General features: G+C 36.4%; 1 protein-coding gene across 11 annotated transcripts in view; it reads right to left on the reverse strand.

The window, feature by feature from the left end:
- EIF4G3 (eukaryotic translation initiation factor 4 gamma 3) overlaps positions 1 to 26028 on the reverse strand; it is a 406522-nt gene that overhangs the window by 157010 nt on the left and 223484 nt on the right. For 6 of the 11 annotated variants that reach the window (XM_057499810.1, XM_036914545.2, XM_036914543.2 and 3 more), the window contains 4 exons: positions 21203 to 21382; positions 20512 to 20626; positions 5041 to 5138; positions 2944 to 3066 (listed from right to left, as the gene is read on the reverse strand). In XM_057499810.1, coding sequence (XP_057355793.1) covers positions 2944 to 3066; positions 5041 to 5138; positions 20512 to 20626; positions 21203 to 21382 — 516 coding nt within the window. Of the gene's footprint in view, positions 1 to 2943; positions 3067 to 5040; positions 5139 to 20511; positions 20627 to 21202; positions 21383 to 22273; positions 22295 to 26028 lie in introns of all 11 variants that reach the window. The other 5 variants (XM_036914538.2, XM_036914534.2, XM_036914549.2 and 2 more) reach the window with 1 other exon arrangement.

The following is a 26028-nucleotide window of genomic DNA, read 5'->3' on the forward strand; positions in this document are numbered from 1 at the left end:
TGCATATGTTGCCTCTCTACCTGGAATACTCTTCTCTCCCCTTTCATTTGTGAATAACAATCTGGGCACTCAGATCAAATGGCATCTCTGCTGTGAAGCCTTCCCAGACTCTTCTAGTCATCCTCTGTGTCTCCTAAAATAATAACAGTTGTAATACTAGTAACAAGCAATATTCATTGAATGTACATTATGTCCTGAGCTTAAACAATTTTAAATTATTTTCTCTCATTCTATTCTTATAGTAACTCCATCTGATAGGTTTTATTTTCCTCATTTTTAAAAATATAGAAGCTAAGTCTTTGGAAGATTAGTCTAAAGTTACAAAATTACATCATGGAACTGGGGGACTTGAAATCAAGTATGTCTGATTCTAAGCCAAAGCTTTAAATTTCTCTCTCCTGGACCATTAATAGGTTTTGGTGATCCAACACACTTGACTCAGTGCTGCAACTCTGTTCCAGTTGATCACCTCTGTGCTTTCATAATTCTCTGTACACACTTCACAGGAGGACCAGTCATAAATTAGAAGTTTCCTCTGTCTCCCTCACAGAAACTGGGACAAACTCAATGATAGGGAAAGGCTTTGCTATCCACAGAACATGCAACTGTCGCTGAAAGCAGGTACTCCATAAAGCCAAAAGCAAATCGGTATATTCTGTTCAGTCATAAATTCTGAGCAGAAGGTTATCACATCTTCAGTCTTACTAACTACAATGTGGTTCAGGATCTATCTAAAATTAGGCCAAAGTTGCAAAGTAGCAGCCTTCAGATTAAATCTAATGGGTTTTCTTTGGCTGGCATAGTGCTATTTGTTAGTAGAATTAGTTGTGAACATTTAAAACTTGAGATTTCTTACATAAACAGGGATCTGTAGCTTCTTTTTGAAACACTGGGTTAACATTTTTATACAATACAACAATTAAGCAACAATGGCTTCCACCCTTAACCAGGGATCCTCTCCTGCTCTATGTGTACCACGTTCTGTGGATTTCCAGAAACTGAAGCCAAGTATCAGTTGCCATCATCATACTTGTGCTATTGTTCTCCTTAAGATGAAAATGAAGTATTTCTAGTATGTATGTCTCTGTTGTAAAACTATTTGTTCATTCCATTAATTTCATGCATTTGGGAAGACAAAAGACTGTAAATATGGATTTAAATGCAAATTACCCAATAAACTGATGCTTTGTGATATTACACTTCAAAAAGTACTACCAACATTCTAATTATTGATTCATGTGGCCTTTATCAACTGAAAGTGTACATTTAATATGCTTTATGGCTGCACAAACATATATACTTGTATTTAGGCTGTGGTCCTTGGGAAAAGCCAAAGAACAAAAGGATTTCTGTGACTAAGGACAGACAGATAACCTGAAGAGGGTGAGTTTAATCTTTGTAAGATTACAGAAAAACAACTAAGCCCATAGGGAATTTAAGTGCAAAAATATATATTAATACATGTTCAACTTGAGAATTTAAACACAAATCAACAAAAGGTTGTCAATATATGGCTTGACAGTAATAGTATTTTAATCAATGTGGGAAAACATAGACCAAAATTTAACTGCCCGTATCAACCAATCCCAAATTTTTGCTATAGCACACCCCCACCTAACAGAGCACATAAGTAAATAATTTAAATGTGTAACTATTGCTTGTCCCATGTTCACTTCCGGGACTAAATTAAATATAATCATTCCAAACTTGGTATATCCCAGGGAAATAATGGGGAATGGTGACAAGTTCTATTAACAGTCATTAATATGACCTCAGAGTTCACATATTTAGATGGTCACATATTATATTTATCTAGATGGCAGAAGACTGAGATAAATATTAGCCAGAGACCATCATCACTTCCAGGTGAAACATGCCGTTAAACAAAGGCCCAAGTTTTAGGCTTACTCAAAATCCAGAGATTTTCAAGGGGCTCTAAACTCAGCTATCTATTAGTGACCTCAATTTTTAACATTTTTAAAGAACTTTTTAAACCTATACTACTGAAATCAAGTCAACAGTCTATTATTCTGAAATGCCATATATCTGATCATTCATATTACTTGTTTGTAAACTGGTGTTGAGGACAACCCCACCATCCAGCTACAAGAGGGGGAAGCAAGCATCCCCTTACTCTTTAATAAACTTGGTTTTATCTGTTTTATATACTGGGTTCTCACTTTAGATATTTTGAAGATTTAAAAATCATTCATCTCCTCTGAATGGTTTATCAAAAATGATGGAGTGACAAAATCAAACTCCTATCAAATTTGGGGAATTCCATTCTCTATTGTGGCTTACTAAATCCAGCTCCTCCTAGAATGGCTTGATTTCTAAAAGTAAGAAAGTGAACTCTTAGAAAACCACAGTAACTATATTCTGCAACAGGAACAAAAAGCAGCTTAACTGACAGATTTACTAATAACCCTTGTAAATAATTAAAGAAGACACCAAGAAGTTCATTTATATAGTCCTAAAAGGTAAGAGGTATATTTATAATACATCTAAATATGCTCTGAATAACACAGGCAATCATCTCAAGCAATAGTATTCAGTAAAAATGTTTAAATTCCCAACTTTAATGTTTTTGTTAACATAGTGTGCAGCATTTATTTCCTAAGGCTCCATACTGAAAACAAAATACTCATTTATTGATGAGGTTTCCATAGGAATGTAGCTCCTTTTGGTATCACACAATAGTTCATTAGGAAGAGTGGCAGCAGCTATGCTCTAAATGTGAAGACAACACACAGAAATATTACCAATAAAAATTTGGAAGTAATAACAATTTGTGAAGAAACATGTCTGCTTAAGTATCAGATATTCGAGGCTATGAGACAACTGATGGAAATGGAAAGAATGGGAAGTGTAGAAAAAAGAAGAGTTCAGCAGAGGTTAGTGCACAAATACACACCATACCCACCACACCCCACTCTGTCTCACCTGAGGAGGAGTAGGTGTAGATGTGGGTCTCCCTATGGGTGGGGTAGGATTTCTGCTGCCACCTCCAGACATAATCTCCTCTGTTATGTCTTTACCTCCCTGGTTTGGATCCCGAATTCTTATCTACAGTTACAATAAAATGGCATATTTACAGATAGATGTCTATGTAGTCGATTTACAGGCATATTATGTATTAAAAGTTCTGACTGTGAAACCTATCAAATATCAAAGTTGATAATCACCACATTTGACTTTATTTCAATTACAGAACCATATGGGGTCATTCAAAGAAATTTAGGCCATTAGCTCTGACATGAACTAAGCAGAATAACAAGCTAAAATGAGACCTAGTTGGCTCAATTTCTAGGTCAAAAAGGCAAATTGTTAGTTAGTACTTGTCTTATAAGCAGTGCCAAATTGATTTTATTTACAATGCTTACCATAAAACAAGATTCATAAAGTAATTTTAAAAATATGGAAGTTACTCTATAGAGTTCAGTTTTAACGGCTTTAAATGGTTCTCTAACAAAATAAAAAATGTATATAGCCTAGGGTTTAGGAACACAAATTTATGTTGTAGATAACCTTACACATGTATGAAAGGATGCTCACTGCAATAGTGGGGTTTTTAATCAGCAAAGAAATAGAAAGACCAATAAAGAACATAGTAATTTAAAAATTATGCTGTATCTCACAATTAAATACTGAATGGCCAGTAGAAAGATGAGACAGATCTATCTTTACTGATATGGAATTATCATCAATATGTACTGGTAAGTGAAAAGATGCAAGATGCAGAATAACATGTATGTTCTTCTCTTAATTCTTTTAAAGTCTACCTATGCTTATAAATGTCACTGGAGATGGTACTATAATGGAGATGGAGATGGAGTATCTAGGTCTAGCCTTCCATCGACAGTACTGAGACATAAAGGTCCCCTCTGCCTGTTATTATCTTCAGAGCTTAGTCAAAATAGCCCAGGCTTCTTGAACATTTCAAAGAATTCATTACTAAACACACCTGGATCTGTAAGCTTTTTGGGGAATAGCTCTTCAATAAAATTCCTAATAGCAGCTACTTTTCCAGAGGTGGAAATTTGTTTCTACTAAATTTTAAGGATTGCTTCTAATTCATTTGTTCAACTTTCTTCTTCAGTACCATCTAGTATTACCGTCTTCCATTGTCATTATCTTCTTTAAAGTTTTCTGCATTCTGAGTGTTGAAGTCCAACATTTACCATGTTGTGAAAACATTTCTAAAACTTACTTTCTCAACTGTAGTGTCATGACACACTGGCATGTCTCATTTATTACATGTGCACAAGTCGTTTGTTTCTGATAATAAAGAACCAAGATTTTGAACATCATAAATGTATTAAAACAGTTACTTTCAAGTGTATTGCTATGATGTCACTCCCTCCTCACTTATCTGTGTCTGAATGGAGTGTCTCTTATAAACATCACACATTTTGTGTGGTCTGAGGTAAGCCACCTGTCTATAAAATGTTCAGCAATGTGACTTTTATAATACCTGCACTCTGATTCTCTTTGGCCTGTCTTATTAGACAGTGGCAAAACCCCTGTAACTTCTTAAAAACAATTAGAATACATTTTCTAAATTCTGCTCTCTGTTTCTTAAAATAAATCTGTTTCAACAGGAAGGATTTTTCTATTGTCCTTAATACTTTGCTCCTTTTCTCTTGTACTAATTTCCCCTGGTCAGTTCATATTTGGACATAGAGCTGATTAGCATTAGTTAAAGAAAAATCAGGGTGTGAGAAAAGAGCTCAAATTCCTCATTTAGTGAGACCGTAGCAGACTAAACCCTCCCCGTTCTAAAGCTAGAGGGTATGCTGCCATTTAGCATACCTAGCTCAGTGCATGTTGAAAACTGGTATTAAGCAAATGGTACTTGCATATTCTCTAGGCTGCACACAAATACCCATACAAATCCTCCAGTTCTAGTGGTGATCACAGATATAAGGGAGGAACAAAAAAATAGCAATTATTTGTGAAAGATGTTTATAGCTGTGGGTAAAATTATTTGATGAATGGACATTCAGTTTTGAATAAGAAAAATTAATAAAGATCTCTTACTGTTTTTTTCTCTCTCTTAGCTGGAGGGGGCTGCTGCTGCGTAGGCACTATAATAGGTGCTGACGGATACACTGGCTGACTTGGGTAGAAAGGCGTTCCTAAAGAATGAAAAGAAGCATTTAGTTATTTAGTCAACCACTGTAAGAATACTAAGGGTGCTGCATCTGGACTACAATTTAAAAAACTAACAAACAAAAACAAACATTTTTCTTATTCATCTCTTTCTACTTTCTCCCCTCCCGCTATTGAAATGGTCAGGGAATGATTCCCCAAGACGCATGAACATCTATCTTTCCTTCAGCACGCAACAGGAAAACAATTAACCAACTCCTGCAGAATGCCACCAGAGTTACTGTTTCAAAACACCAATTGCTACTATAGTACTGTTTTTAAAAAACATGTTCTAGAGGCCCATTCCCTACAACAGGGATTCTCAAACAAGGGTTTGTGTGAAATTGCACTGTGTGTAGGTTTGGTCAGGGACAGGAGAATATATCTAACCACTTTGGGGGACCTGGAGAGGGTCTAATTCTTCTACCTACATATGGAGACCACTACAACAGGGCACCACCTTTAAGATTCAGCAAATGCCCTACTGTTGGGGCAGAATAAAGGCTGAGAACAAGCAGCATACGGAAAAAGTCTAGATACTAAGAATCCAGGTTCCAGGTTTCTAACTAAATCTTACAGCATTCTTGAACCCCACACCTTTTCTCTAGCCATAACCTAATTCTACTCCTATCCCTTGAGTTTATCAATCTCTTCGACTTATTCACATCTTTGACTATATTGCCTTTTCTCCTGAAATTATCTTTTTCCACCTACCCCTTGTATTTTCAATTAATCCTTTCAAACTGTCAAAACTTTGACTATTAAAGTTACTACTAAACCAGAGTTCTTAGTGGTGGTGAGAAGGGGTCAAATAACTCGATATTTTGAAAATAGAACCTACAGATCTGCTGCTGGATTGGATGTGGTTGTGAGACAAAGAACTGTCAAGGAAATTTGGTATACCAAAATACTTAAGGCATTTTGTCTGAGCAAATGGAAGAATGGAGGTTGTGTTTACTGTGCTATTTATTGACTTACTGAGATGAGGAAAACTGCAGGAAGAACAGAGTTTAGGGCAGAAAAATCAAGAGTTCAACTTTGGACATGTAAAGTTTGAGACTCCAATTAGATCTTCATACAGAGATATCAAGTAGGCAGGAAGAGAAACAATCCTGGAATCAGAGAATAGGTATCCATTTTTGAATTAGACAACATTTAAACCATGAGACTAGACAACACAAAGTGAGTACAAAGAGAAAAGAAGCCCAAGAACTACATTTTGGAGGCAATCTATGTTTGATTAAAGGTCATAGACATGAAGAAAACCAGCAAAGAAGATAAAAAAGAAAACCAAGACAGTGGTCAAAATGACAAAATGGTTCAAGAATAGGGAGAGTGCTTATCTATGTCAAATGGCACTGAGAAGTTAACAAAAATTAAATAAAGTAGAATTCACTGGTGACCTGGGCAAAGGTTCTTCGGGTAGAGATGGGAAAATGATTCCTGAATTGGGTAAGTTCAATATTAAATGAGATGAAATAAATGAAGACAGTGAGTACAGAAAATTCTTTTCTTAAAACTTCCACTATAAAGAGAAACAAAAATGGGCTATGGCTAGACAGAATAGAGTCTAAAAAAACCTTTTTTTCTTTTAAAGATATAAGTGAAACAATATATCTTTATGCTGATGGAAAAGAAAATGAAGGAAAGAAAAAGAGAACTGCTAGAGCAATAATGGCCTCAAATGGGTACACGATAGAGTCTAGTGTGCAAGTGGAAGACAGGCCTTTGGTGGGAGCATGGATAGCTAAGCCACAGGACAAGAAGGAAAGAAATGGGTATGAAGATACTTAATACAGTTAAACTCCTTGGTACTTTAGTAAACAGTAAAATAACGTTGGGTCTATTATCATAGTCATCATCAATGTCATTACCATCTGCACCACCATGATCATATTTTTGGAAATTTCTTGGAAGCAGTATGATTTGTACTGTCAAAATTCTGCAGATACCAGTCAGGTTTGGAGAATCAGATTCTGAGAAGATCTAAATAGGGGGCATGACTGGGATTTCAAGAAATTCAAAATAGAGGCTCAAGATAATGGAGTATGAAGGCAAGGCGGAAACCTCCTCCCACACACACACCAAGGAAATAACTAGAGCAAATACAACTAAACCTGAAACCAACTGAAGATTGCAGAGCAGACCACCTACACCTGGGGAAGAAAAAAGACTACACAGAAAAGGATAAAGTGGCAGAGCTGTGATCAAGTGGAACCCAAGCTCTTCCCCCATTCCGGCTCACAGGCAGGAGGAAGAGAAATGGAGCAGGGAGGGAACAGGTCCTCAGGAGCTCTGCACACCAAGCTACACAATTCTCATGTTAGGAAATACACACTAGGTGCTTTCCTGCACACTGCCAAAGCACCTTTCCACTGAGCCCAGCAGTGTCAGATGTTGCTGACTGTTGGGCAGAGGGAGACTCTCACAGCCCCATTTCAGCCCAACTTGGAAGGTGCCAGTGGGAGCCACTCCACTGCTCCTTCCTTCCCAGGTTGGCCAACCCAAGTCCTGCACACCTCACTGTTGCAAGGAAGCACCTGCACCACATGCTGCAGCTCAACTAGCTACCTCTGCTGCAGTGCAGTCTCCTACCAAGCACGTTGTGCTGCCTTCAAAAGCCCACACACCCTTCCAGTGCACAACTCACAAGTGCTTCTGTGTGCCTCTGGGCCCTCCCACCCTGTGGTTCACGGCCACCACCCAGCACCTGCATGCTCAGCAACCAGGTGACTTGCCACTGCCACAAGCCTTGCACTATGCCATTGTGCAACTCCCCATGTGACCATCCCACCCACCCTGTTAAGCCAGAAACCATACAATCCCTGCAGGGCAGGCAGAGGGTGACTCCACCCACAAAGAACCAAGTAGAAAAACCACTGCTCTGATAAAAAATGGCCAACTGAGACTGCCAACAGAGAGACAGAAAGGCAATCCCACCCATTGCCCACCAACAGCAACTGGGACTCCACAGCAAAGGAGAACCAGGCACTGGAGAGTAAAGAGTCTTGAGCTTCTGGACACCATAAGATGCGTTCTTCACAAAGCTATTACTCTATACACCAGGAAACATAGCAGAGACATCTAATACAAAGGAAGAAACACAGAAACCCTGACAAAATGAGGAAGAAGCAGACTATGTTCCAAAGAAAACTGCACAACAGGACACCAGAAAGAGGACTATCAATGGAGAGGTAGAAGACCTGAAAAAGCTACTCAGAGCTGAATGAAGAACACAGTATCTGAAATGAAGCATAGAACACAGGGATTTAGAAGTAGATTAATGCAAGCAGAAGAGACACTCAATGAGATGGAAATTAGAAAACAGGAACACAACAAAGCTGAGGAACAAACAGGAAAATGATTTCTTGGAATGAAAGAATGATGAGCACTATGTGACCAATCCAAATGAAACAACATTTGCTTAACAGGGTACCAGAAGGAGAAGAGAGAGACAAAGGGGTAGAAAGTCTCTTTGAAGAATAATTGTTGGAATCTTGCCTAATCTGGGGAAGGAAACAGACACTCAGATCATGGAAGCTCAGAGAACCCCTAACAAAAGGAACCCCAGGAAGACAACACCAAGACATATAATAATTAAAATGGCAAAGATCAAGGGTAAGGAGAGGGTATGGAAAGCAGCCAGAGAGAGAAAAAACATTACTTATAAAGGAAACCCCATCAGGCTATCAGCAGACTTCAAAGCAGAAACTTTACAGGCCAGAAAGGAATGGTATGATATATTTAATGTATTGAAACAGAAGGAACTTGAACCAAGAATCCTCTACACAGCAAGATTATCATTTAAATTTGAAGCAGGATTAGACAATTTCCAGATAAGAAAAAGTTGAAGGAATTTACCACTTACTAAGCCAGCCTTACAGGATATGTTAAAGGTTGGGCTGTAGATGGAAATGTCCTTAAGGCTTTCACCAGTGAAAATAAACCCACAGTTAAGGTATAGCAATTAATTACCAAACAAGTCTGAAATTAAAACAAAAAAAAGCAAAATCAACTATACACAAAACCAGTCATGGGATACACAAAAGTACAGATTATGACATCTAATATAAAAAGTGTGGAGAAGGAGGAAGAAGAAGAAAAAATACTACCTTTAGATTGTGTTTGAAATAGAGTAATCAGCAATTTAACATAGACTGTTATACAGTAAGGAAGCTATCTTTGAACCTTTGGTCTACAATAGATGAACACAAGAAAAATTTTTTTAAGAGAAATCCAATCACAACACTAAAGAAAACCATCAATAACAAGAGAAGAGTGCAAGAGAAGAAAAAAGAAAGAGAGGAGCTATAAAAAACAGCCAGAAAACAATTAATAAAATGGCAATGAGTACATATCTATCAATAATCACCTTAAATGTAAAGGGACTGAATGCCCCAATACAAAGTCACAGAGTGGCAGATGGATAAAGAAACAAGGCCCATCTATATTGCTGCCTATAAGAGACTCATTTTAGACCCAGAAACATACACAGACTAAAAGTGAAGGGATGGAAAAAGACTGTTTATGCAAAAAAATAGGGAGAAAAAAGCAGGAGTAGCAGCACTTAGATAACACAGACTTTAAAACAAAGAAAGTAACAAGAGACAAAGAAGGACATTACATAATGATAAAGGGGGCAGTCCAACAAGAGGAAATAACCATTATAAATATCTATGCACCCAAAAAAGGAGAACCTAAATATGTAAAACAAATACTAACAGAATTAAAGGGGGAAATAGGAAGACTTTAACACACCATTAACATCAATAGATCAATAAATAAGGAAACAGAGGCAATGAACAATATATTAGATTAAATGGACTTAACAGGTATCTATGGAACATTCCACCCAAAAGCTGCAGGATAAACTTTTTTCTCAAGTGTACATGGAACATTCCCCAGAATAGATCAGATACAAAAAGAGCCTCAAAAAGAGCAAAATTGTATCAAGCAGCTTCTCAGACCACAATGATATGGAACTAGAAAGAAATTACACAAAGAAAACACATGGAGGCTAAACAACATGCTTCTAAATAATCAGCAGATCAATGAACAATTAAAACAGAAATCAAGCAATACATAGAGACAAATAAAAACAAAAACTAAACAGCCTAAACTCTTTGGGATGCAGCAAAGGCAGTTCTAAGTGGAAACTACACAGCAATACGGCCTTACCTCAAAAACAAGAACAATCCCAAGTAAACAGTCTAAACTCACAATTAAAGAAATTAGAAAAAGAACAAATGAAGCTCAAAGTTAGTAGAAGGAGGGACATAATAAAGATCAGAGCAGAAATAAATAAAATTGAAAAGAATGAAACAGAAAAAAAAATCAGTGAAACCAGGAGCTGCTTCTTTGAGAAAAGAAAACAAATAAACCCGAAACCAGACATATCAAGAAAAAAAGAGAATGTATACACATAAACAAAATCAGAAACAAACAAGGAATAATCCCAACAGATACCACAGAAATACAAAGAATTATTAGAGAATACCATGAAAAATTGTATGCCAGTAAATTGGACAACCTAAAGAAATGGATAACTGTCTAGAAAAAGAAAACTTTCCAAGATTGACCAAGGAAGAAGCAGACCATCTGTACAGAACAAATACCAGCAATGAAATCAAATTGGCGTTTCAAAAAACTCCCAAAAAATCAAAGTCCCAGTCCACATGGCTTCACAGCTGAATTCTACCAACTTTTAAAGAAGAACTAATACCCATCCTCCTTAAAGTTTTCCAGAAAGTAGAAGAGGAGGGAATACTTCCAAACTTATTTTATAAGGCCAGAATCACTCTAATACCAAAACCAGACAAAGACACCACAAAAAAAGAAAATTATAGACCAATATCATGATGAACATAGATGCAAAAATACTCAACAAAATATTAGCAAACTGAATTCAAAAGTACGTCAAAAAGATCATCCATCATGACCAAGTGGGATTTATTCCAGGGATCCAAGGATGGTATAATATTCTAAAATCAATCAACAACATATACCACATCAACAAAAAGAAGGACAAAATTCACATAATCATCTCAGCAGATACTGAAAAAGCATTTGATAAAATTCAACACCCATTCATGATAAAAACTCTCCACAAAATGGGTATAGAGGGCAAGTACCTCAACATAATAAAGGCCATATACAACAAACCCACAGCGAACATCATACTTAACAGCAAAAAGTGAAAGTTTTCCTTCTAAGATCAGGAACAAGACAAGGATGCCCACTCTCACCACTTTTATTCAACATAGTACTGGAAGTTTTAGCCATGGCAATCAGACAACAGACAAAGGCATCTATCTATATGGGTAAGAAAAAAGTTAAACTGTCACTATCTGCAGATGACATGGTATATTATACATAGAATACCCTAAAGACTCCACCAAACACTATTAGAATAACTGAATTCAGCAAAGTTGCAGGATACAAAATGAATACACAGAAATTTGTTGCATTCCTATACACTAACAACAAACTAGCAGAAAGAGAAATCAAAACAACTCCATTTACAGCTATATCAAAAAGAATAAAATACCTAGGAATAAACCTAATCAAGGAGGTAAAAGACCAATACTCTGAAAACTATAACATATTCATGAGAGATATCAAAGACAACAGCAATAAATGGAAATCTGTCATGTATTCATGGGTAAGAATTAATACTGTCAGAATGGCCATCCTGCCCAAAGCAATTTACAGATTCAATGAAATACCTATCAAAAAACAAACAGCATTTTTCAGTGAACTAGAGCAAATAGTTCTAAAATGTATATGGAACCACAAAAGACCCTAAATAGCCAAAGCCATCCTGAGAAAGAACAACAAAGCTGGGGGTATTATGCTCCCTGACTTCAAGCTACACTACCAAGCTACAGAAATCAAGACAGTACATTACTGTCACAAGAACAGACCCATAGATCAATGGAACAGGATAGAAAGCCCAGATATAAACCCACACATATATGGCCAATTAATGTACAATAAAGGAGCCATGAATATACAATGGGGAAAAAACAAAGCTGGTGTTGGGAAAACTGGACAGCTACATGCAAGAGAATGAAACTGGATTACTGCCTAACTCCATACACAACAGTAAACTCGAAATGGACCAAAGACCTGAATGTAAGGCATGAAACCACAAAACTCTTAGAGGAAAACACAGGTACAAATCCCTTGAACATAAGTATGGGCAGTTTCTTCCTGGACATATCTCCTCAGTCAAGAGAAATAGAATAAAAAATGAACAAGAGAGACTACATCAAACTAAAAAGCTTCTGTTTGGCAAAGGACACCAACAGCAGAACAAAAAGGCATGCTACAGTATGGGAGAATATATTTGTAAGCAACTCTTCTGATAAGGGGTTAACATCCAAAATATATAAAGAGCTCATACTGCCTCAACACCAAAAAATAAAAAATAAAAATAAATAACCCCATTGAAAAATGCGCAGAGGACCTGAACAGACATTTCTCTAAAGAAGAAATTTGGATGGCAACAGGCACATGAAAAGATGCTCCATATTGCTAATCATCAGGGAAATGCTAATCAAAACCATAATAGTTATCATCTCACACCAGTCAGAAAGGCCACTATCCAAAGGACAAGAAATAACAAGTGTTGGCAAGGATATAGAGAAATGGAAACCCTCCTACATTGTTAGTGGGAATGTAAAGTGGTATAACCACTGTGGAAAGCAGTATGGAGATTCCTCAAATAACTGAAAATAGAAAAACCCTATGACCTAACAATTCCACATCTAGGAATTTACCTGAATAAAACAAAACCTCTGATTCAAAAAAATATATGCACCCCTATGTTTATTGCCACAATATTTGCAATAGCCAAGGTATGGAATCAACCTAGGCATCCATCAGTAGATGAATGGATAAAGAAGATATGATACATATACACAATGGAATATTATTCCACTATAATCAAAAAGAAATTCTGCCACTTGCAACAACATGGGTGGATCTAGAGTGTATCATGTTCAGTGAAATAAGCCAGGTGGAGAAGGAAAAATACAATATGATTCCACTTATTTGTGGACTATAAAAAAACAAAGCAGAATGAACAAAACAGTAGTAGACTCATAGACACAGAAGTGACTGGTGGTTACCATGGGTGGGTGGGTACATGGGGAGACTGAGGGGGATGAAGGGGCACAAAAATTCTCAATCATAATGTAGGTTGGTCAGAGGGATAGTAGTATCGCATGGAAAATATAGCCAATGATTCTGTAACATCTTCCTATGCTGACAGATAGTAGCTGTACCAGTGGGGGTGAGAGCTTAATAATATGGGTTAAGTGTTGAACCACTGTGTTGTATATTTGAAACTAATGTAAGATTGTTTATCAATGATACTTCAATTAAAAAACATGAATTAGTCATGCATATCGAAGTAGAGCATAGACAATATACAGTTCTATAACATCTTTTTATGTTGACAGTAACTACACAAGTTGGGGTGAGGATTAAATAATGTATATCACTGCTGAGTCACTATGCTGTATACTTAAAACCAATATAATATTGTAAATAAACTACACTTCAATAAAAAAATATTAATTAAAAAATTTTTAAAGAATTTCAATGTAAAAAGACAAAAACACCTAAGCCATCCACTAGTAGTGAATAAAATAAAAAGCAGAGCTCAAATGAGCAATTCTATGCTACTTATTATACTACTAGCTCCAAAACTCAGAGAACAAACCCTTAAAATTGGTTTCAAATGCTGCTAAACAAGCAATACAATTTGCTCACCTTGCCATATTTCTTAAGTGAAATAAGATCTAAAAGGTTGATTATCCCTTAAAAAAAAAAAAGATTCTTGTAACAAAACATTTTTGAGTCAACATGACTGGAGCAGAGGTTAGCATATAATACACATAAAATAAATACCAGCTGAATAAACCTGGCAGAATAGGATAATCTCAATATACTGGGGTTAAACACAATTAGTAAAACACAAGTCAACTGGATCCCAGGAGAGCAGACCTTCTGCCCTACCAAAAAATAGTTTCCTTTTAAAAATGGATCCAATTTCTTATATAGTCGGGGACATTTAGAAATATTTATTTTATTATATTAAAAATGTTAATAATAACTTTTGCATGCCATTTATCAATTAGGCAAGTTACTTAATGTCTCTGGACCACTTATGCATGGAATAAGGTAGGTTTGTTTAAATCGGGAGTCTGGAGTCTGTCAACTAATGCTCATGGGCAAAACCAGCCGAGCATCACTTATTTTGTAAATAAAGTTTTATTGGAAGATGCTCACATACAGCAGCAGATCTACGGTCTATCACTGCTTTCCAACTACAGTGGCAGAGCTGAATTGTTCCAACAGAGACCTCATAGTCTGCAAAACCTAAGACATTTCCTATCAAACCCTTTATAGAAAAAGTTTTCTGATCCCTGTTCTAGATCAGTGGTTCCCCAAAAACTGGTCTATACAAAAGGTATCAATGATATACAGCAAAATTTATAGAATAATGATACACACACACACAATTATTGGCTTGCCAACTTGACATTTTTGGAGAGGACTTGGTTTCCTATTTTGAAGTTTTTCAGTCTCACTCTTTTGTTGTTAAATAGCCTTCCTATATAAAATTATGACAGTAACTAGCAGTTTTCTTTAATCATTTGCAAAATAAAAATACAATAGTCCTGTGTGTTTCTTCTCTTATTTTATTTGCCCAGGATATTGAAAGATCTGGGAACCACTGGTTTAGTCAATATTTAGATTTCTTCTCATTGATAAAACCTCTAGTATAAACATTGAACAAATGTACTATATGATACTGAAAGGTAGGGAGGATATCGCAATATCTTCATTACACAAAATGCCTAACACAATGCTTCAAACATTGCAGATCTTCCAAAAACCTTTCAAAACCTTAAGTTTTCCATAGAAACAAAGATAAATATGGTCATTAAATATGCAGGTCAGCAAATAAAAATAAATGTATCCCATAATATGCCCAGAACAATAATAATTTGGTATATAATCACATAACCAACTATAGTATTACCACTCCACAAAAACACAATAAAATTCAACTTGTGATGCTATGAAGTTTCCCACCTCCACATACACCAAGGGAAACAATGGCTCTCTCAGCTCTTAGATGAATGAGGTGCCCATGCCCTACAGAATCTCAGGAGAAGAGTGGAAATATGAAGACGGGGGAAGGGGCAATGACATGGTCGAGTTGAGAAAAAAGGACGGTACACTGGTTTGAAAAAAGAGAGAATGGGGCCTGCTACCACGGTAGTCTCCATCTTTTTTTTCTGTTCTCAGCATTACTGCCACCAGTAACCACACCCATTCTCCCAGACCTAAATGTCTCATCTTGGCTATCGTCCCCTACCGTCAGCCTGGAAATAATTTCAGTCTGCATGAAGTATTTTCTAATATAACAATCTTCAAAATATTCAAGAAACATTGATGAGAGAGAGAATAAAAAGTGAAATTGAGCAAATACTATTTATTGGCTATTTTTCTTCAGCACTGTGGAAACCCTGCAAGATTATACAGGTAGACTGCATTTTACTGCATTTCACTTTATGGCCCTTTGCAGATACTATGTTTTTTACAAACTAAGGTTTGCAGCAACCCTGCATTGAACAAGTCTGTTGGTGCCATTCTTCCAACAGCATTTGCTCACTTTGTGTCTGGGTCAAATTTTGATAATTCTCAGAATGTTTCAAACTTTTTCATTGTATTTGCTATGGTGATCTACAATCACTGATATTTGATGTTACTATTGTAATTGTTTTGGGGTGCCATGAACCATACCCATATAAGACAGTAAATTTAATTAATGACTGTTGTGTGAGTTCTGACTGCTCCACCAACCAGCAGTTCCCCCTCTCCTTAGACTTCTCTATTCCCTAAGATACAGCAATATTGAAATTAGGCCAATTAATAACCCTACAATGGCCTCTAATGTTCAAGTGAAAGGAAGAGCTTATACATCTCATCTCTCATTTTAAATTGAAAGCTGTAAATAATTAAGCTTAGTGAAGAAGGCAAGCCAGGACAGACCAAAAGCCTCTTGCACCAAACAGTTAGCCAAACTGTGAATGCAAAGGAAATGAAAAGTGCTATTTCAGTGAATGCACAAATGAGAAGTGAAACAGCCTGATTGTTCATATGGAGAAAGTTTTAGTCAGCTGGACAGAAGATCAAACCAGCCACAATATTCCCTTAAACCAGAGCCTAATCTGAGCAAGACCCTAACTCTCAATTCCATGAAGGCTGAGAGAGATAAGGAAGCTACAGAAGAAAAGATGGAGAATAGCAAAAGTTCGTTCATGACATTTAAGGAAATAAGCCATGTCCATAACATAAAAGTGCAAGATGAAGAAGCAAGTGATGCAGAAGCTGCATCAAATTCTCCAGAAGATCTGAGATTATAATGAACAGATTTTCAATACAGACGAAACAGCCTTCTTTTGTAAGAAGATGCCATCTACGACTTTCACAGCTAGAGAGAAGTCAATGCCTGACTTCAAAGGTTCAAAGGACAGGCTGACTCTCTTATTAGGGGATAATGTAACTCATGACTTTAAATTGATGCTCATTGACCATTCTGGAAATCCTAGGGCCCTTAAGAATTACACTAAACCTACTTTGCCTATCCTCTATAAATGGAAAAAAAATTCTTGATGAAAACACATCTGTTTACAACATAGTTTTCTGAATATTTTAAGCCCAGTGTTGAGGCCTATTGCTTAACGTCACCCAAGAGCTCTGACGGAGATGTACAATAAGATTAATATTGTTTTCATACCTGTTAATACAGCACCCATTCTGCAGCCCATGGATCAAGGAGTCATTTCACCTTTAAGTCTTAGTAAGAAATAAATTTCCTAAGGCCATTAACTGCCATAGACAGTGATTCCTCTGATGGATATGCGCAAAGGAAACTGAGAACCTTCTGGAATGGATTCATCATTCTAGATGCCCTTAAGAACATTCATGATTCATGTTACAGAGAAGTCATTTGTGAAAGGAAGAGTAAATCAATGCAGGGAACTCCACAATTGTCTTATTTTAAGAAACTGCCACAGCCACCCCAAACCTCAGCCACCACCACCCTGATCAGTCAGCAGCCATGAACACTGAGGTATGAACTTACACCAGCAAAAAGAGCATGACTCACTGAAAGCTCAGGTGATGGATAGTATTTTTTAGCAATAAAGTATTTGTATGTACTTTTTTTAGACATGATGCTATTGCACACTTAAGAGACTATAGCATAAACTTTTTCTATGCACTGGTAGACCAAAAAATTAATCTGACTTGCTTTACTGCATTATTTGCATTATTTTGGTGGTCTGGAACAGAACCCACAATACTTCCAAGGTATGACTGTACTTCATAAACAGGATTCTATGTTCTTGGTTATTGAAATTCAGTGAAGATAACAATATTCTTTAGAATCACTGTTCAAGATTTAAATCAAGTAAGGGAGTAAAATGTTAGTATGCTGCAGTAAACTGTAAACCTAAGAATGAATAATTAAGAACTCTGCAAAAAAGACCATCCAACTCACAAATGTCAAAGTAGGGCAATAAAAAATAATTCTCATGTTTATTCCTTGTCAGTTCGGCCAGAGGAAGCTCCCTTACCCTAGGAGAGAGGGCTCCTGCTTCAGAACTAGGATCCTATCCCCACAACCACTTTTAATTCAAAACCAAGATAACAACAGGAAAGATGGTAGAGTAAAGGGGAGGCATTGGATCAGAGGGAAATGAAGACTTGGGAGTGGAAAGGCAAGAAAAGGAAAGATTTCAAGAAGAGTAAACAGGAAGGGGAATGTATTATGGCTTCTAAACTGTAAGACCAAAACAGTTGCCCCAAGGTGGTATAGCTGAAAGACCTATAATTAATGTGTACTACTGGATCAGAAGTTTTAATTCTGATAAAAGCATATTAACTAGTGGCAAGATTTTAAATGAAAAGATCTGCCTAAATAATAAACTTCTAACAGTAGAGGACCAGATTAATAAATTATGACCCAGTCTGAACTGACATTCCATAGATAATGAAATGGAAAGACATCCATGAATATACTGTGAGATGGAGGAAAAAAAACAAAAACAGGAAGCTTTAGAACGTTATAAATAGTATATGCCCACTGGCATGAAAGATTGTTTAAATATAAATGGAAAACTATGCATTAATCTGTCAAAGCATTATTTCTTCAGGGAGTGAGGAGTGAGAAAAATTTTAGCTTTATATGTTCTATGCTATTGGTATTTTTCATTATTAACTTGGTTACTTTCATAATGAAAAATTATTTTAAGATCATTTTTCTTATCTTAAGGAAACAAGGGAAATAATGTTTCAATCTAGGTGATTAATTGCCAACTCAAATGCTACTGGATCTGAGTAAGAATTTCCTGGAGAAGAAAGACTATCTGTTAAAGGGAATAGACATCAATAATATCTGAGATACAACTATACCTTAATGTACTGCTTGTTTGTAAAAATGAACAAATACAGTCTATATGTTATAGAAATAAGTAAAGCCAAAATGTTATAATATTGCATACTGAAAATCAGCAAATATTTCCCTACTAGTAACCTCATCTATATTGTTTATATATATAATGCACCAGTAGTTTTAGGAGAAATAAAAAGGGCTTGCACAGACTTATAGTAAGAATTTTAATGATGACATTTCTGTGTCAAAACATCATTTATGTCATCTATATATAAACAGTAGACTAAAGTTCAGTGAGATACCTTTCAAAATAATTTTGTAAATTAGAAGATACAACTGCATTCCCTTTGCAACATAGGATTGAAAGAGAAATACTGTTATTTTTAGCATGCTTACTCTGACAGATACCTTCATTTTTCTATTCAATAAATCCTAAATAATACAAACAGCCAGCTTACACTTAAAAATATTTTTAATTGGATTTAGGTTTTCAGAACAAATACCAATACAAAGGCACTAGAATTATGTGAAAACTGAGACTTAAACCTAGCTTTAAAGGGTACAAAAGAAACATTTCAACAGTACTGGCAATATTCTATGCCAAAGCTGGGTAATCACATGCTATTTTACTCTAAAACTCACATGTAACAGTATTTTTCTGAAAATGTCAAATACTTCTGAGTAAAAGTACAACTTAATAAAGCTGTATTAAATTTAAAAAATACATTTGAGACATTTAATTAAGTTATAAAGTACATCATTCTGAAACAGCAGTTTCCCAAGCAATACTGACCAAAATAATAGAAAACATGTCCCTATTCTAAAAGAAATAAAACCAGGTAACACTTGGTTGTTTGGCCTACTTTACCTCAAAACTTAAGGGACACTTTCTTGGGCTATTTTAATGCCCATCAATTCTGTAGTAAAGGCTCTTAAGCAACAAAATTTTTATGTTAGGAAATACATGTTAGTGGATATATGTTTACCTGTAATAGATTATCATCTTAAAAGAACAAGTTAACATTTTAATATGTCCTTGCTGGTAGTGGGAAGATCAATGCTTGCTGAATCTTAACACTTAATTTTTCCAGTATGTGTTGGTTTTATCTCTTATAATTCATTTTCTATGAAATAAAACAAGTGTAGTAGTATAATGGTAGAAATTTATTGAATAAAGTTCCAAAAAAAGTTGAATAAAATAAGTAGTTTTCATTTCTTCTCAGTGTAATACTGGCTCACAAACCAAGTATAAGCATGGCACTTGTTTCTCTACATTAAAAAGAGTTGTAATTTTCCAAGCCATTTCACTTAATTAATCCTCAAAACCTCCTCATGATAGATTTTATCACGATTTTGCAGAAAAGGAATCGCAAGTATGCTGAGTTATATTCAGTGATCCTATCTCAACAGCCTACCAGTCACTGTTCTAGGTACTAGGGATATAGCAATGAACAAAATTCCCTGCCTTCATGGACAGTACATTCTAGCAATAAGACATTAACAAATGTTTTGGTAAGTGATGATAAATATTTGGAGAAAAAGAAATCATGGAAGGGAGAAAATGTATATTTATGCTGTCAGCAAAACCAGTACACATCTAGATAGCAATGAGTTGGTAGCAGTTATCAGAACCTTGAGACATGTGTTCTTTGCAACAGAATTACCAGCTTCTTCAGAAGGTGTCTTCGACTAAATGTATTTCTGAAATACTCTTTCCTTATAAGCCATTCTCTAAAAACTAGCTTTTGGGTCACAGCTGTTTTTAGGATTTTATTTAAAAATCCTTCACACCACTAAACCTCACTGCCTAAACTGATCTATCAAACAACAAAATGGAATAAATACAACAAACTAGCAAGTATTGCTCAAATTTTCATACTTACCATAAGCGTTGGGGAAGTCCCCAGGTCCTGGTCCAGGATAAAAAGGACCTGGGCCTGGTGGCTGAACTGGATACTGTTGTGGGGGCCCAACATAAGGAGGGCCACTATGACGGTACTAGAAGAGAGAAATTGTAAGACACTTGTAAATAATATGAAGGTAGCTTACTATGGAAAAATTAAGTGTCTGTGTATATAAAAGAATCACTTAAGTGAGGTGAAACTATTTAGTTCAACACATTCAAAATGCTTGTTTGCCGTCAAGATGCAATGAGGATGAAGAGAAAGGCATGCCTTAGGTAAAGCCATACAGCAAATCAGTGCGCAGGCAAGGACCAGCTTATTGTAAAATTATTTCAGGCTGGTAGCTTTCAATGACATTGAATAATATCACAGGAACAGTGTAATTACTGAATCCATTTTAGAGCAGCTGGTTGTGAGGAAGGGATGGGGGAAAGCTAGGAGATAAAACAATTTCTCTGTCATCTTAGAAAATTGTAAAAGACAGAAATTGTAGAAATATCTCCTTACAATATTATGAAAAATGGCAACATGGCTAGACTTATAACCAACAAAAAAGTTCACACATCACTAGAAACCACTGACATCACCCACCATCCCTGCTCCCTCTGATTAAAATCTGAGTCAGCCCACACTCTATTGCTGCACCACACAGACCTGAGAGATACTTTACCTGTGGTATACAGTACTGAGGACCCTGGGGCACTGGGTACGGCATAGGTAGATGGTTAACCATCATGATGTGCTGATTGGCCTGATACACTGCAGTAGGGGTCTGTGCACCAGGACGAATGGAAGGACTGCTGTTTGGGATGGTAGCTCTAGGAGGCTGTATTTGAGGCCTCTGGAAAAACTGGGGAGGGGAGAAAAAAATAATTATTTTTTTTACAAAGGAGAATATGGAAATCTTACTATTTTGAGCTTTCTCCTTTTTCCCCACTCATAAAAATCTCATCAACTTGAATTACAAATAAAATATACATGAAAAGAGATTAAATTGCCTATGGCTGGGTTCACAAAAAAATTTTCCATACTAGGCACACCAGGTCAAGTTTGATCAATGTTGTCATACATTTGAAAATAGTAGGGCAGTCTCACTTTTAAAATGAAATCTCAGCTAATGTAAACTAAAAATTCCATACTGTAACTATTAATTTTAAAATATGATAAAATATACATATGAGGTAGCTGGTGTCTCTCTAAAAGTTGTTCTGTTGTATGAAAGCATTGATTCTTTCATAAAGAGTAGGTGACTTATTTACCAACTTATTAAAAATTATAAGTAGTCCCCTAAAAACTACAACTCATTTATAAAATAGAACAAGAAATATCTCTGGACAGAAAAATTTTCATTTTAATCTCTCATGATCCAGTTAAATTAAAATTATGTGTAGGGTTGTCACATGTTATCACGTGATGAGAAAAACCTTCCTTTTCAAAAAGGGGGCAACCCTGTATTAAAATAAATCCGATTTTGCTCTCTTGAATAGTTTCCAATAAAAGTGGAAAATCTAGACATGCTTAAGAATGGTCCAGAAGGAGTGGAGCTCAGGTCTCTCAAAAGGGCAACCAGTACCACTGGTGATTTATGGTTATAACTGAAGGTTTAAAAGCCTTGAAACAGTGTACCAATAGCAAATTCCCACTGTGAATGCATGTACTCATCAACAATCATTCAATTTATTGTAATAATAATTAGGGTTCAGGGTAATAAAGATGCCATGCAGAACCAGTAGTTTGTTACCTGGATGGGTCTGAATCCTCCCTTCAATTATGAAGCAAGAAAGCAGCAGGAAACAGAAAGAAAGCCAATGGAAAAGCTTACAGATCAGTAGGAAGGGGTAGGACATAGCATGCAGCTCAACAAAAATATCTTTCTATTTAGTAATAATAGGAGGAGGAAGATTAGAAAACCAGAATGACAATTCTCCACAAGAGAATTCAAGGACACATGAAACTAAAGAACTGAATCACATTTAACTGAAAATAAGTAAATCCAGTGGCAAAAATATTCTAATAGTAGCCACAAGTTAAAACAGTTTGAAAAGAAATGTCTGCATAGTGGCACAGTTGGGACTACTAATTCCTATTCTTGGTTCGCATGGATGCCCATAATCCACTCTCCATCTTGTATGGAGATAAGAGTTATTAATAAAAGTGCCATTTGTTGTTTTCCAGTTTGAAAAGTCCTAAGAAATAACTAAATTTTTCAACTAGCTATATTTTTTACTAGCTACCAAGCACCACTCTAAACACTTTACATATATATTATTAACATATCAGACTCTTCATGACAGAAACCTCTCTTTTCAACTAACCAGCCATATAAAAGGCCACTTAGAGCTTTAAAATGGGGAAATACAATCTAAAAATGTGGTCTCATTTCAAAAGCTCCTGAATTCTCTCAAAATTCCAGACATGAGTGCTGCTATTGGTCCAAAAAAAGGCCAGGATAAACATTGCCCTTTGGGCCCACTCAGGTCTTATCCTGTCCTGTTTTAAGCATTGAGCTACCTACAGATGTAGAGGTAACTTTCATCTTGTGCTGAACTCGAAGAACTGAGCTCCAGTGCCCAAGGCTCATCCCCATTCAGCCTTCATACCCCAGGGCAAAGAAAGCCCTAAAAAGAAGGGTAAGTCACAGAAAAGCAATAGACAGTAAGGTATAGCAGGAGAATGGAGTGAATGGAGAAACCACATAGGGGAGGCCACAGAGAAGAGTTGATGGAGATGAAAAGCAAGTACAAGAGGCAAAGTTGATAACACAGGAACCTGGCTGGGCCACAACAGCAATCGTCTTTTTAGTTATTTCCACTGACACAGTTTTGGGGACAGACACAATTTCTGTCGGCTGTAGCCAGGATCACTAAACTAGTAAACTTCCCATACTGGACTTCACTTAATTATGTAACAGATAGACTCTATTATTCACCAATGTATGTGAGTTGTAAACACATTTAAGGAATGAACTTAAGCATTTTTATAATTTGCTTGATTTATCAAGAGGTACAAAACATTTACAAGTCTCAAGGAGAGAAAAGTCCCTCATCTGCTCCACTTACTGAGCTTTACTAGATGTCACACTGTGGATAAAAAGACTAATCCTGTAAGATCCTTTCCCATCAACTCTAGAGGGCAGTCAAGACAAGGCGAGTATCAAACGGATACAGGTGATGATCCACTGTAGTTTTTTTTTGTTTGTTTTTTGTTTGTTTTGTTCTGATTAAGGTATGATTTATATACACTCTTATGAAGGTTTCACATGAAAAAACAATGTGGTTACTATATTTACCCATATTATCAAGTCCCCACCCACACCCCAATACAGTCATCACTGTTCATCAGTGTAGTAAGATGCCACAGATCCACTATTCGCCTTCTCTGTGCTACACTGTTCTCCCCGTGATCCCCTACACCATGTGTATTAAACATAATATCCCTCAAACCCTTCTCCCTCCCTCCCCACCCACCCTTCCACACCCCTCCCCTTTGGTTTCCACTAGTTCATTCTTGGAGTTTCTGAGTCTGCTGCTATTTTGTTCCTTCAGTTTTGCTTCATTGTTAAACTCCACAAATGAAGGAAATCATTTGGTACTTGTCTTTCTCTGCCTGGCTTATTTCACTGAGCATATCCTCCAGCTCCATCCATGTTGTCACAAATGGTAGAATCGGTTTCTTTCTTATGGCCGAATAGTATTCCATTGTGTATATATACATATTCTTTATCCATTCATCTACTGATGGACACTGAGGTTGCTTCCATATCTTGGCTATTGTAAAAAGTGCTGTGATAAACATAGGGGTGCATATGTCTTTTTGAATCTGAGAAGTTGTATTCTATATGGGTAAATTTCAAGGAGTGGGATTCCCGGGTCAAATGGTATTTCTATTTTTGGTTTTTTGAGGAACCTCCATACTGCTTTCCACAATGGTTGAACTAGCTTACATTCCCACCAGCAGTGTAGGAGGGTTCCCCTTTCTCCACATCCTCACCAGCATTTGTTCTTCTTAGTCTTTTTGATGCTGGCCATCCTTACTGGTGTGAGGTGATATCTCACTGTGGTTTTAATTTGCATTTCCCTGATGATTAGTGATGATGAGCATCTTTTCATGTGTCTGTTGGCCATCTAAATTTCTTCTTTGGTGAACTGTCTCTTCATATCCTCTGCCCATTTTTTAATTGGGTTATTTGCTTTTTGGATGTTGAGCGTGTAAGTTCTTTATATATTTTGGATGTTAACCCGTTGTAGGATATGTCATTTACAAATATATTCTCCCATACTGTAGGATGCCTTTTTGTTCTGTTGATGGTGTCCTTTGCCGTACAAAAACTTTTTAGTTTGATGTAGTCCCATGAGTCCATTTTTGCTTTTGTTTCCCTTGCTCGAGGAGATGCATACAGGAAGAAGTTGCTCATGCTTATATTCAGGAGATTTTTGCCTATGTTGTCTTCTAAGAGTTTTATGGTTTCATGTACTTACATTCAAGTCTTTGATCCATTTCAAGTTTACTTCTGTGTATGGCGTTAAACAATAATCCAGTTTCATTCTCTTGCATGTAGCTGTCCAGTTTTGCCAACACCAGCTGTTGAAGAGGCTGTCATTTCCCCATTGTATATCCATGGCTCCTTTACCGTATACTAATTGACCATATATGGTTGGGTTTATATCAGGGCTCTCTAGTCTGTTCCGTTGGTCTGTGGCTCTGTTCTTGTGCCAGTACCAAATTGTCTTGATTACTGTGGCTTTGTAGTAGAGCTTGAAGTTGGGGAGCCTAATTCCCCCTGCTTTATTCTTCCTTCTCAGGATCGCTTTGGCTATTTGAGGTCTTTTGTGGTTCCATATGAATTTTAGGATGATTTTCTCTAGTTTGTTGAAAAATGCTGTTGGTATTTTGATAGGAATTGCATTGAATCTATAGATTGCTTTAGGCAGAATGGCCACTTTGACAATGTTAATTCTTCCTATCCACGAGCACGGGATGTGTTTCCATTTATTGGTATCTTCTTTAATTTCTCTCTTAAGAGTGTCTTGTAGTTTTCAGAGTATAGGTCTTTCACTTCCTTGGTTAGGTTTATTCCTAGGTATTTTATTCTTTTTGATGCAATTGTGAATGGAATTGTTTTCCTGATTTCTCTCTCTGTTAGTTCATCTTTAGTGTATAGGAATGCCACAGATTTCTGTGTATTAATTTTGTATCTTGCAATTTTGTTGAATTCAAATATTAGATCTAGTAGTTTTGGAGTGGATTCTTTAGGGTTTTTTATATACAATATCATATCATCTGCAAACAGGGACAGTTTAACTTCTTCCTTGCCAATCTGGATGCCTTTTATTTCTTTATGTTGTCTGATTGCCATGGCTAGGACCTCCAGTACTGTTGAATAGAAGTGGGGAAAGTGGGCATCCTTGTCTTGTTCCTGATCTTAGAGGAAAAGCTTTCAGCTTCTCACTGTTAAGTATGATGTTGGCTGTGGGTTTGTCATATATGGCCTTTATT

This window comes from Manis pentadactyla, chromosome 4, assembly GCF_030020395.1.
Source record: "Manis pentadactyla isolate mManPen7 chromosome 4, mManPen7.hap1, whole genome shotgun sequence".
NCBI lineage: Eukaryota > Metazoa > Chordata > Mammalia > Pholidota > Manidae > Manis > Manis pentadactyla.